Here is a 13,856-nt window from a genome sequence, read left to right as displayed (position 1 = left end):
TTTTTGCCTGTGATTTTCTCACAAAGACATAGAGGTGTGTGAGTGTGTGTGAGTGTGTGCTCATGCATCGTCATGGTGAGTTATTCTCAGTAACGTTGGATCTCCAAGGTAGATCTCCAAAAAACAGTGTTTTAGCTGTGCGTCTAGAGAGCTGTTCCCATAGGTGATGAAAAGTCACACAGATTTCAGAGTTGGCACAAACACCTCTACACAGTTTTGTGTAGCTATCTTTGTGAGGACACTCACTGACATTATGAATTCCCTAGCCCCTTTAAACCAACCAGTTCATTAGAACTGAATCTATTATTGTGGGAGAAACCAAAATCTTCAAACCTCATGGTCATACACACTCAGACAACAGACAGGGTAACTGTGCGTATGTGTGTGTGTGTGTGTGTGTGTGTGTGTGTGTGTGTGTGTGTGTGTGCGTGTGTCATATCCGCCTACTAATACTCCCTGCCTGTTTGTTCTTGCAGCTATTATGGAGGCCCATGAGGACTTCTTTGTCTATAAAAGTGGGATCTACAAACACACTGACGTCAGCTTCAACAAACCTTCACAATACCGCAAACATGGCACACACTCAGTCAGGATCACTGGGTAAGTAACCTGTATTTACATATCAAGCTGTATTAGTTATAACTTGACAATAAATACAGGTTTTGTTTTTCTTGCAAACCTCATTAGACTCAATATAAATGTATAAAGTACAGACTGAGCTGGTATCCTATGCTTTTGTGTTTGACGATAAAAGCTTTTATCAGAAGGAAACTCACTGGTATTGGTCCATAAACTTTATACTGGGTGGACAAACACATTTGCCTCCTCTCTGCCCAATCCAAATCTTCATCTACCTCATTTTGCTGTTGCTACATGCTCAATAGATGCCATTTCAGCAGAAAAGAGTTTATTAAGCATGGATCAGGTTTTAATTGAGCAGCTGTCTGGTATCAGGCTTGAGTCCAAGCTTCACTTGCACGTGCGTGTGCACGCAGCCAACGGTGTAAGTGTGAATAAGCTTCCCTCGCAGTCTGTTGCTCTTGGAGACGCACCTTGGCTCCACTCCTCTGTCTGTCCCTAGACAATGTTCCCCTCCCCCTTCCTCTGCAGTCTAGTAACTTCAGCGACCACAAATATGCATGCAGGTAGACAACTGACACACCTGGCTTATCTGCCCCCACCCTCTATCTCTAGTTATTCCCCCACTTGTTCTCTTCTAACTCGGTGGTGTCTCCCAGCCTTGTTCCTCAGGCTGTTGGACTCACCGATCATCCCGTTTCATCTTGTTTGTTTGCCTTTCCACATCCAAGGCAAAATACTCTTGTTATCATTTAGACTTATCCTGAGACAGACAAATTGTTGCTGTTTTTATGAGTTGAGGTTTTAAAAGATCATAAATGTTTTTTTTTACTTGTAAATAACAGGGGTTCTTATCTGTGAGTCATCCAGCTGGTTTGTAAGAGTGTACGTCATAACAGTGATGCATTTCTGCTCACTGGACTCACTTTCCCAGTGAGAGAAGATACCTTGTAATGGGTCTAGAATGGAATGTGTCTTTATGAACATTTGACTGTACCTCAGTGTCTGAACTTGTCTCTGACTTTAAAAACCATTTCAGAATTGGAAAAAGCCTCCAGACAGGGGAGATCAACACCGTGATAAAAACAGTCTCGATATTTTTAACTAATTGGCCTCTGAAAGACAAGGGATTTTCAGCTTTCCCTGTCCCTTTTTCTATGCATGCCTTGCATGTATATTTATGACATCATCTTATGATATCACATGGCATGTAAAGACGTGTATGACAAATAGTCACACCTTGACCCTGTTCTTAGCTTGTTTACATCACATACTTGCTGTTCTGAAATGTTTTCTTAGAAAACTGTGGATGTACATGTTTGTTGACTATGCTCATGTCAGGATCACACTCCACAGAATGGAGGTGTGACATGATGCTGAGGATGAATGTGAGGATTCTCAGCTCTCCAAATGCCTCCTACTGTCTGGCTCCTCCTACTGATGCTGTGATTCTTTATCACTCACTGGGTGGATGTACCAGTTATATGGGGTTAAGGACAAGATGGAGTAAATAGAGCAGGGGTGAACATAATGTTTTGAGCTCCAACCTGGCAGCCACAGGCATCATTGTATTTACAAAAGCCAAATCCCCATAGCAGTACGATCCCATAAGCCCAGGGCCTGGGAAAGTTTGTGGAAAGAGCATTGAGGTCCACTGTGGTGGAAAAGGCATTGTCTAGTCTAGGCTGCTGATCCTGACTGCACCGGACAGAGAAAGGGGGAATAGTCCTCTGGAGAAGAGGTCAGGGGCGGGGCACGTGGGCACAGGAGTATGCCCATCACTGTTCCCCCTACCTGAGCAAGTGAGTTGACTGGATCGACAGTGCTCCAGTTCTGTTCAACTCTCTCCGAACCAGTAGAACTGTGTCAGACAGGCTCACAAACACAAATCATGTTTTCCTGTTTATTTCAGGCTGTAGTTGACATCTGTTCTGTTTTTAATGTGTCTGCTCCTGCTCAATGTGACATGTGACTAGTCAGGGAAACACTGGACAATAAAGTCACTCCCTGATAGAAGGAAGGTTGGTACTATCTGCCAGTGTTGTGGTGGCAGGCTACTAAGTTGGTTGAGTCTGAGAGCAGCCGCTCTATTTCCCAGCATTCCTTTCCCTTATAAAAGATAAGTGATTTGGCACAGGGAGTCTCTTGGGAAGCGAAAGGCCTGGAGTGCAAAAACAGGATGAGAATTCACTTTGGGAGAATGTTTTGGCCAAGACAAGCAGAAATTACAAACGTTTAAAAATTTGCAGGTGCTAAGCTAAGCCCAAAGTGTTCGGTATGATAGGAATTAATTGGTCTTTGCCAAGTTTTTCTAAGAACAAAAGTGTGGGACAAGGGAAAAGTCCACAATGTTCAGATTCACACGTGTGTACTTGTCTGTTTTTCTTAGTTTTGTTGTTTTGTTATCGGTACACTGACAAGACTCTTCCTCATAACCTACACTCCCCTTCCTGTTTCATATGTGGAGTACAGAAACGGCAGAGAAGAAGGGGAATTTAAGAATTGTTGGATTGGAATGATGTTGCAGTGCTGCTAAGTGGTTTCCAGCCATAAATGCGTTTCAGGATGTTGTTAACAAGATGTTTTTCTTTTGACTTTTCTTACTTTTCTTACTTACACTGTTTCATGCTTTTCTCAGTAACGCCAAGTGTGTCCAAACAGATACATTCCTGAGATCTGTTGTCATCAGAAGCCATATTTGTTTGACTTTAAAAATGGCTTTGCAACTCTCCAATACTGCTCATTTGATTTGAGAATGTTTTGTTGCCTCGTCACGCTCATGCATGTAGAGTAACCATCCTCTCTGCTTTGTGCACCAGGTGGGGAGAGGAGAGACACACTGATGGTACATCAAAAAAATATTGGGTAAGACCTGCTTTTTCAATGTAAAACACACAAACATCAGATGCTGAGTCTAAAAAATGTACCTTAAATTGCAACATTTGATAAATGTCTCCTTCATAGATTTTGTAAACAGCTCTTAATCAGCTTGAAACAGTGTTGTTTTTCTCTAATAATAAAGTAGAGATTGTAAAGAAAGTGTATGAAAGAGCTCAAAGTTCGTTTTTGTACATTTATATATTTTATTGTATTTTACATCTGTGTAATAAATTTCCTCTTCAGATTGCTGCCAACTCCTGGGGAAAGAACTGGGGAGAGGACGGGTACTTCCGTATTGCTCGTGGGGAGAATGAGTGTGAGATCGAAACATTTGTGATTGCAGTTTGGGGCAGGATCACAATGGAGGACATGCACAACCATCATCACCACCATCGTCGCCGACACATTTAGAAACACAACAGATGTTAAAACCCCACCAAGCCTTTTGTTTTTATCCCACCCCACAGAGGAGAACCATACCAATAGTTCCTTGTTCACCAAGGTGTTGGTAGCCACAGAACCCTTGAACATGTTTTTATACATCTTATTTTTACTCTGAGGATCAATCTCCACTGTCTTTACTATTTTAAGAGAACAACCTTTCCCATTTCTCCTGCAACTTAAGGTTTATGGCAACAAAAACACAAAGAAAAACTAAGCCAAAGTTCTTCGATTCTGCCTCGATTAAGCACCTCAGGTACTGATTGTTCCAAAGAACACACTTCCCAGAATCCTTAGCATAATATCTGGTGAAACATATCATGGTGGCTGATCACAGAAGGACAAGCTTACGCTGATACTCTATGTGTCAGCCTGAACCTTTAGTCTTCTCTAGCTTTGAACCTCTAACAGGTGGACCCCATTTCAAAGGAACTACTTGGAGAAAGGAGTGTTTGAGAGCCATATTATCAGACATCAGACCATACACACCTGGCCTGACTGTGTGACATGAAAATATATCATAGATGACCCTAATGATATTTTTACCGGTCAACTATACACACACACACAATTTGGTTCAGGCCTCTGGTTTAGTGTGATGGTAGAGTTTCTCACACATTCCACTAAAAATGTAGACTCTGACAATGGCAACACAAGGAGATTTAAGATTTAACAGTATAAGATTACAAAAACTCTGAGATTTTAGGAAGATTTGCAACAACCAGAAAAACTGTAATTAAATGTAATAGTGAAACAAGAACATCTTGGCCCAGTGTTGTAGTAGTCGAGACTAGGACTTGTACTTGAGCACTCGGACTTAGATAATGCAGATGAGGAATCTGACTTTTTTGTAATAAGCCATAATAATTTGGCATGAGATACAAATATTAAAACGTGTTGACCTGTCCCGTGCTGTATCTGGCATACTTCTAGTGAAACATACGCTCTGCCTATCAAAAACCACACTGTTCAATTCTAAGTTGTGTGTGTGTGTGTGCGCACATGCCTGAGTGCATTTTTTTGGGTATTGTGTCACACACAATAAGTAAGCTCCTTTTAAAATGGTGAGAGCTGTGCCAAGTTGTGTGTAATATAGACCCTGATGAGACGGGTAACGGGGACTCAACTCGGACAATGCTTTGGTGACTCAGACTTGATCACCGGAAACTCGAGACTCAACTCGGACTCAAGGTTTAGTGACTCAACTACAAGACTGTCTTGGCCCTTCTTCTACATGTATTGCTTTACCAATTAAGCATGTTCTGTATCCTTTGTTCTTGGCTGCAGGTGAAATAAAGTATTTTCAGTCATGCTAAATGAAAAAGCCACTATGAGCTGAGCAGTGATAAAGATATAAATAAAAGCCATGCTACCAACCCTGACCCCACCATCTCATTTAAGAAAATAATTACACTGATGCATTAACAGGTTGAATAGCTTGTGATGCCTTAAAGAAACAGACTTGTTTCAACCACTGCAAATGAAAGTGATTGTGTATAGTAGACTTCATTTACACTGTTGCAACTTGGGCTAAAGATGTTGCTTTTTGTTGCAGTTGTAGTTTAAAGTTTTATTTTCCTACTTGTTGTGAGATGTACTGTATGCAGTCACTGCTAAAGTTCAGTCTATGATATACTGTATGTCTTTAGTTTGATGCATTTCATAGTATGTAATAAACATGTAGAGCCACTTCCATCTAACACCAGTTCAGGTTACACACTTTAAAGATAAGCTGTTTGGCTTGTTTATGTTCTCATTTTTGTTTTTAATTGTTATTGTGTTCTGCTGGAATTTGAATATGATCAGTATCAGTACATGTCCCTATATTTGTTACAGTATCACAGCGCTTTCAATTGATCACAGGCTCATTGAGGGATTTTCAGATCAACCACAGCATCACTTGAAAAGGAAAGTATGGCGTATTATTACCACTTATCTTAAATTACACCCTGGCTTTTACAGTTTTATATCATCGTGTCTTGTAAGCGTTGATTATTGTTCTATTGCCTTTGGGCAAAGATAGGCAGACAGACATAGAAGAGAAGAGTGCGGTTGGACAGCTAATGTGCAGTGGGGCAGAGGTATACATATACATGAATTAGCAGTTGTTGCAATGTACAGAAATGTTTCATTTTGAAATAAGCAAAGGCTTAGAAGGATCAAGAGCACAGCAGGTTTACAGTACATTACAAAACTACTAGAACAATGTGAAACAGCATTTTGGTCTGAAGAGACTATGATTGTGTCAGTTTTCTGTCTGAGAAAGAAGAAGACTCTTCAAATCTATAAGGTCGTCCATACGTTGCTAAAGCTCCTTTACAATAGAGAGAAGAGGATGAATAGAAACTAAATTAGGTGCTGCATTAATCTATGTTACTTTGCTTGCAGAAATTCTGCATGTCTCATTCATTACAATTTGTGCACAAAGTCAGAAAGCCATTAAGATTACAGAAGAGTTCATAACCTCCCTGCTCCAGAGTGACACCAATGTAAGATGCAAGAGTTCCATATTGTAGAGACAAATCAGAGCTATGTTAGGACTACGATGATCCTAGCCCTAGTTTAAACCTTTTGGCTAAGCTCATCTTAACATTGAGTTGATTATGACCAAGGAAAGCCCAGTTACTGACAGTGTAACTGGTTTGTATCAGTTACACTGAGGAAAGCAGACAAGTGAGTATTTTCTTTAGTAGAAGAAAGCAGTGAAATTTAACCAAAGCTTGAATTAGTTTTGTTGAATAGAGATATCTCGTCAGTGTCGTTTCATTTTCATTCAGGTTTACTGTTAGCTTGGACCTAAATTCTACATATGATATAATATGTAAAGATGTAGAAAACAGCATTCTCAAGCAAATGTTCGCTAACAACATATGCAATTTTTTATAATTATTTATATATAGAAGTTTAGATGGGACCAATAACACCAAAATGTATTGCTTAGAAACTTATCTATACTTGCAGCCAGTTTTCTGCAGCATCAGTGTCTCCTCTAACAAACTGGCGCCAGGAACTGTAGCAGACTTCCACTTAGAAGTTATGTATTTTATGCAAAAATACCACTTCATATTCACTGGTTTATGTGACTTTATTTATGAAAAGATGAGTATATTATATACTTTAATTCTTCTTTGTTTTCCTTGCAGTGTTTTATTATCTCTGTCTCTTGTATTGTGTGCACTAGATGCAATGCTATATTATCGTTCACTTGTGGAGCACAATAAAGTCTTTCCAAAACCTCCCTATCTCACAGGTAAATTATGGCACGTATCTGTCCTGTTCTACGACTTTTCACATCTTCTACATTGTCAAGTCTTTGAACGAATTCTACAACTATTAAAATGCCTCCAAGGGGGAAAAGAGCTAATAAATCAGAAGCGAATGAGGATATGGAGGCAGAAGAAGTGTATCACAGAGCGGCAAAAGTATTATCAAAGTATGTAATTATGTAAGAATGTTAACAGTCTGTAATATTTTTTAGTATATCACTAGCGTGGTGTAGAACAAAATTATCTATGTAGTAATACTGCTTGCAAACCAATGATGATAAGATGATGTCATGGGGTAGGACTGGATAAGTCTGACTTCTTCCTACTCCGTTCAAGCATGTACTAGGTATAAGCACATTGATAATGGATTTGTGGATATGTGTGAAATTATGTGTGTTGACATATTGACTGTCTTTACATGTTTGAAAAAAAAAAAAATAAATAAAAATAAATAAGTATGTAGGTTAGATGGTAGAGAAGATGTGTGATTTTTAGGAACATTTGGGATCAGTGAGTCACAATGGAAGCGACTGGCTGCAGGGTGTTGAGAGAAAAGCTCCATGGGATGTGGCTGGGTGGGATGAGGATGGCTTTTATAAGGTCCTGCTGTGTCAGCATACACTGCCATCTCTGAGAGCAGTAATTCTGTCCATCAATCAGTGGGACACCAGACTATAAAGTATGCATAATTTATCATAATAATATCAGTATATACAGACCAGGGACGAATTAAAGGAAAACCTGGTTTGGGTCCGCTTGTCCCCTTAGAGGGATGGGTCACTGCAAATCAGTACAACATTATTCTGAGTGATCACCTTTAACCTGTGATGAAACATTTCTATCCTAATGGGAGTGGTCTCTTCCAGGACCACAGTGCTCCCATCTATAGGGTACAGTGGTCAGTGAATGGTTTGATGAGTATGAAAATTATGTGAATCATATGCTGGAGCCTTCACAGTCACCAGATCCCAGTTGAACACCTGTGGGAGATTTTGGTACAATGTAAATGAGGCTGGGTTGAGCCACTGAAGCAGCATTAGTATGCAAGGTCAGTTTAAAGTTGAGGTGAGTTAGGGCTAGAGAATGGTGTGTAATGGGGACCAGCAGATTTATGACACAGCCTGGTACCCAGTGCGGGGACAAATGATGGGTCATACCCTCATCTAACATTAATACTGAGCTTCCATAGGAATGCACGCCTAGCTTTTGTCACAGTTAACTGTGTAATGAAAAATGACATGCGAGAAATTGCAGGCCTGTAAATTTCTCCCTGTGTAGTGAATTGCTACACGCATGTACATCAACTTCCTCTTTTGGCGACAGCTACCAGCTGTTCTCACTGACGCCATGTGCAACACTTTTGTTAAGCAGACCTGCCGTGTCTGGGTCAGATGCTAAGGAAGGCTGACCTTAACTTTGCATTCCTGAATTTAATCGCTAATCTATGAAACTTTTTAATGAACTTTGCGTATATACTATGTCCACTTTAAGTTACACATCAACTTTAAGAACACATTTGGTCTGGTCAGTTTCTGTTGGTAACATGTGAGTAATCAAACAATCTTAATTTTTTTTAAAGAGCCATAAAAAGACGTCCTATTGCTCAGATGTCCGTTCTATTTTTCAGTTTAAATTAGCCTTTTTACAACAGAGTAGGGTTAATATTACACATATTTGGTAGAATAAGGAAGATGATGCTACTAGTTAAAAAATAACAATCTCATATTTTCTCTCTTACTGCATTGATACTGACTTGATGTAAAACATATTGCAATTAAAATATGCGACTGCTCTAGTTTTGGTCAAAGTAATATTTAACAAGATTATTTTTATGTGATTTGCCTGAGCTGATGAAAGATCAGGACTTAATATTACTTTTCAGTAGTTCTTCACAAAAATATACAAACTACGTATTGTGTTAAAAAAAAACGTAATAATTGCTCACTGTTTAAACATATGTGAAGTGATGGATGAATGAAAATATCACAGCCACCTTCACTTTCCTCAATATTTACAACCCCAGTACCATAAAATTTTCCATTGTAGTTCTGCAGTAAATAAATATTCCTAATCATTTAGCCAGTCTATTAAAATGTGAAATTTTGCCAAAGTATTCCACTGGCTATTCTGACCTGGCCTCAGGGAAGACGTTTTGGAAAGAAATGCCAAAGTCTGGAGAAAAAACACAATATTGCAGAGCTTATCTCATCACAGCAGTCTCAGGAACCAAGTATGGAAACTTGGATCAAGGAATGTGTCCTGTGTGTGTTTACATTTCTTTCATTGTTTCTGTGTCACCAAACAGCCAAAGCATTCATTACCTCAGCAACTACTGCTCCGTCTCTCCCAGCTGATGGTGTGGAATGGACGATTACCAAGAAAAAGGAGGAAGCAGTTATTAAAGACGGAGGCAGCAGAACAATCAGTGGCTGGAGACCCCACCCTCAGTCAGGAACATGATCTTCTTCCCAGGTTTTGCTCTGCTGTATGCAGCCTGTTACACACACAGCCAACTTCCCACCACTTCTCCATGTCCTCTCTATACTTGAGTGTACTCAGGGGTTGTCAACAAACATGTTGTGGAAGATTATGCTGGTTGCCAGAGGCAAAGCCCTTTTCCACAACATAATAAAGAACATTCATCATACTGTTATTCTGGGGGAATCCTTGTCAGATGTACTGAAGCAGGCCCAAAACACACGGCTTCAGGGTGCCTTTGATGGATGCGTTCTATGCTGTGTAGACTCACATTTCCACACTACATCCCACAATAAACCTACTTTAATAAAAACATTGCCTGAGGGAAAACATTGCAATGCTGAATTGCTCCAATGTAGATTTTGAAAATCAACGTTGCAGATACATGACAAATATTTTGTTAACAGATTGCAATTTCCGACCTGTCCAGGGTGTACCCCGCCTCTCACCCAGTGTCAGCTTGGATTGGCTCCTGCCCCCCCATGACCCTTGATAGATAAGTGGTATAAATAATGGATGGATGGATGGACAGATGGATGGATAACTTTTTAATCCTGAGCATGCCAACGTCATTGGTCAAGAGAACGTTTCTGCTACCATCTAGTGGTGGTATGTCAGTACTGCTGCAAAAATCACTAATGTTTGAGGGGTAGGGTAGGGTACAACTTTATTGATCCCACAGTGGGGAAATTCCAGTGTTCCAGCAGCAGTAAGGGACAAAAACAACAGAGAGCAAACAACAAGACACCATCGATCTTGATACACAAATTCAGAAAGCACAGAAAGAAAAAAACACAAAAGAGGACAGAGCTACTGGAACTCACTGCCGCTCCGTGCAGCGCGTCTTGAAAAACAAATCAAAAATACTTATACTGAGGGCCAGCTTAATAATAAAAAATCTGATAAAGAAATTGAAATAATACCAATATCATATTACAATAATTAGACATGTGATTAGTTTTGCTAAGGTTGTTTTCCACCACCTCCTCAGGACTATTCCTGAAAAGCCTCTATCGAAATAATGACTTTTTAAAAAATATGTTAAGCAGATCACCAAAGGCCTCCATGAGCAGCATCAGATGTCATCTCTTCAGTACAACTGCCTTGATGTGTTATGCTTCTCTGCTGTTTGAAATAGTATTGTCCTCTTTTTCTTTTCTTATTTCTTTTGTGCCTTTAAACAAGCTGTCTCCCTCTAGCGTGGGCCTGTTCCTCTCCTGCCTTCACATGTTCTGTAGGCACATATGTAAAAAATACCTGCAACAGACAGAGGTGAAGTATTTGGTGATGAACATTATGAAACTTACAAGAAAATTACATTCAAGTGGTCTATTTACAATATTTAACAATCTAGGTGTAAAGATGGCTGTATTTGTTGGGCTGATTTTGACATCAGAGGTGTTTTAGATTCAGTTTTTGAGTGTTTCTAAATTCATTTTTACTTGATTATATTATATATCTTCACAGGGTTTGTATTGTCTAGCATGTTTCATGGTAAATTCTGTAGTTATTTTCTGTGACTGCTGCAATGTTTGCATGAGAATGGGGTTTATATCTCACCTGCAAAGAAGGTCATGACCATGGCAACCCAGCCCAGTATGTAAGACCAGGAGAAGCGCCAGTCACCAAAGCGCTTTCGCAGGAAGTTGACTGTCACTCCAGTATAAACAGTCATACCCAGCAGAACAAAGAAACCTGAGCAGGATGGTGGAAGATACTTGTCAGTTGTACATAATATTTGTCTACAGTAGGTGTATCTGTGTGCCAAGTCAGAAAAAACAAAACTCACTGGAGACAAAAAATATAATTCCTGCAACAAAGGAGCAGTTGAATCTTTCAAAGGAGGAGAAGTGCGAAAAGGACATGATGCCAGCGATGATGCCTGAAAAGCACAACATTCCTGAGAGGATCATGAAGGCCCTGGTGGCGTTCCAGTAAGCTGGAAGGAAACAGGCACAACTCATCACTTATGTCATTGATGAAAAAAAATGTAATAATACAGTTATTTTTGATTAATACTGACATAATTTGTCAAGACCACTTTTACTGTCAGCCCAAATTGCTGGAAGTAATTAAATGATTTTTGCCCTTCAAAGTGTCAATGTATTGATTCATGTACAGAATATTTTATCTGTACAGATATGATATCAGTTTTAAGTTGAGGGACATAAACCAGCACACCATTAAACAACCAAATTATGTGTCTGTCCCTTTTATAATTAAAAAAAAATATTCATGGCATACACAAGCCAGCTGTTGAATCTGAATAAATGAACTACAAAACGAGGCAGTACATAACTCCAAATTGCAGCTCTTGATAAGGCATGGTGTGTCTCTTGAAAAAAAGCTAAGACAGCTGAGACAGCTACATATGTCTCAGCCTTGGCCGTTGCACAGGATTTTTAAAACACTCTGAGCGCCTTACCTATGCTCTCAGTCTGCATGAAGCACTTGTTGGACATGCAATATCTCCACAGACCCTGGTGAGCATAGTTTCCAGAGAGATGATATTGCATCCAGTAGTCAGTTGCAGTGGAAACCACCAAGAGGATGTTACCTGTGATAGCACAGAACAGGCCCCCTCCCATGAAGCTGTACATCTTGAGCAGAGATAACTGAAAAACAAACATATTGTAAATAGTGATTTTGTTAAATCTAGTTTTGCTATTGTATGTGCATATTAAAAACAGACAGCAGAGACTGCAGAGGTTGAATATATAACAGCTGATACAAGCACATTGTATAAGTATGAATTCAAATATGTTCCTGCTGTGGCACTATGCATACACAGTGACAGGACATTAGGAATCTTTAAAAAAAAGTCATAATTCTCAGACATATTCTGCCAAAATTTCACTAGGATTTGGAAAAATGAGGTTTTAGTATTGAAATCTAATCAGCAAATGAAACACTTGACATCTTTTTGGAGTTTTGTTTGAATTCAAAAAGTTGAACCACAATAAAGAAACCCACAGAAATATGAAATTAACATAAAATATAAACTTGTAACAAACATATATACAGCTGCTTAAACCCATCGATTTATACATAACATTCTCTAATTTAAAAATGAAGAGGAGTGAATTTCTACAACTTTTTTTTTATCAAGCATATTTATTTCTTTTTTAGTGGAAATACTAATTGAACAAGTGTAAAGCAAAACCACTATTCTTCACAATGATGCAGTTTGTTGTATTTCTCCTTCCAAATCTACATATCAACCCACTAATATTCTGCCAGCCTCTATCCATTCACTGTCATCGTAAATGTTCTAAAACTTTATCCTTTACCTTCTTTCTGGAAAACACACCCGTACTAACCACCTACCAGAGGTACAGATACAGATGGGCTGAGGGGGAAAGAGAGCGCCTCATAGATAATACAACCAAAAAAATGATACTTTTGTTTTTCTGTCGAAGAAAGCGAAATCCTTTGCAGCCATCAGTCTCACTTGATTGCAACACTGCAGGGGCCACAGTGCATGTGACCCTTTATATTTGAGTATGTGTGTGACTATGTGGGGTTTATGGGGCCTAAGAGAAGGCGTGGTGGTCCGTGTTTCTTTTTGGGGGGTTTGTTTGTTGTAAATGGTGTGCGGTAGAAGGGAGGATTAGCATGGGTATGCTGAACTGTCTGTGTCAATGCAACATGCTAACATAGACACTTTTCTTTCAATGCTGTCGCACTGTGGTGGCATGGAGGGCCACAGCAGGAGCACTCTGTTCAGGTACTATCTATCTCTCTTTACTATAGAACTGTCTAAACTAAAAATCCAGTTCAGTTTATATCTTTATATCTTGTGCTTTATCTTACGGAAATATTTCAAAATTGAAATTTAAGAAACTAATGTGACTCACAAAAACGTTCAAACTATACATGTACACATCTGCTTGCTTATTCTTAACCTAACACATAAGCACTCTTTCAAAAAGACTAACAAAATTTTAATTTTCAAATAATGTATTAAATAGTCAAAAGATTGACATACAAAACATGACAGTATGTATATTTAGTGTCCAAGCATTCAAGGCAATTACAACAGTTTAAATTTACATATACCTTTGTAATAACAAGGTCTGGGAATGAGATTAATGTGAAATGTTGGATATTCTCTTTGGTTAAAAAAAAACAAACAAAAAAGTAAAGAAAAAATGTAAGAGAGGACAATGTCAGGCTAAGCATGTCCATAAACAACTGTTGTTGGAACCCCAG

General features: G+C 39.1%; 2 protein-coding genes across 2 annotated transcripts in view; one reads left to right on the top strand and one right to left on the bottom strand.

Moving 5' to 3' along the window:
• tinagl1 (tubulointerstitial nephritis antigen-like 1) overlaps positions 1-7,137 on the top strand; it is a 22,691-nt gene extending 15,554 nt beyond the window's left edge. Inside the window, exons 10-12 of the mRNA XM_020606886.1 lie at positions 477-600; positions 3,399-3,444; positions 3,703-7,137. Coding sequence (XP_020462542.1) covers positions 477-600; positions 3,399-3,444; positions 3,703-3,870 — 338 coding nt within the window. The 3' untranslated portion in view covers positions 3,871-7,137. The remainder of the gene's footprint in view (positions 1-476; positions 601-3,398; positions 3,445-3,702) is intronic.
• A 3,702-nt stretch (positions 7,138-10,839) lies between these two features.
• On the bottom strand, positions 10,840-12,244 carry LOC109963880 (lens fiber membrane intrinsic protein-like). The gene is made up of 4 exons (XM_020606783.1): positions 12,070-12,244; positions 11,434-11,583; positions 11,205-11,339; positions 10,840-10,901 (listed from the first exon to the last, which is right to left on the bottom strand). Exons 1-4 carry the CDS (start codon positions 12,242-12,244, stop codon positions 10,840-10,842), a joined length of 522 nt encoding a protein of 173 aa, XP_020462439.1.
• Between the last annotated feature and the right edge of the window lie 1,612 nt (positions 12,245-13,856).

The sequence above is a fragment of the Monopterus albus genome, unplaced genomic scaffold (genome assembly GCF_001952655.1).
Source record: "Monopterus albus unplaced genomic scaffold, M_albus_1.0 scaffold82.1, whole genome shotgun sequence".
In the NCBI taxonomy this organism is placed as follows: Eukaryota; Metazoa; Chordata; class Actinopteri; order Synbranchiformes; family Synbranchidae; genus Monopterus; species Monopterus albus.
The sequence above is the reverse complement of the archived record's forward strand: the minus strand, read 5'-3'. Positions and strand labels throughout refer to the sequence as shown.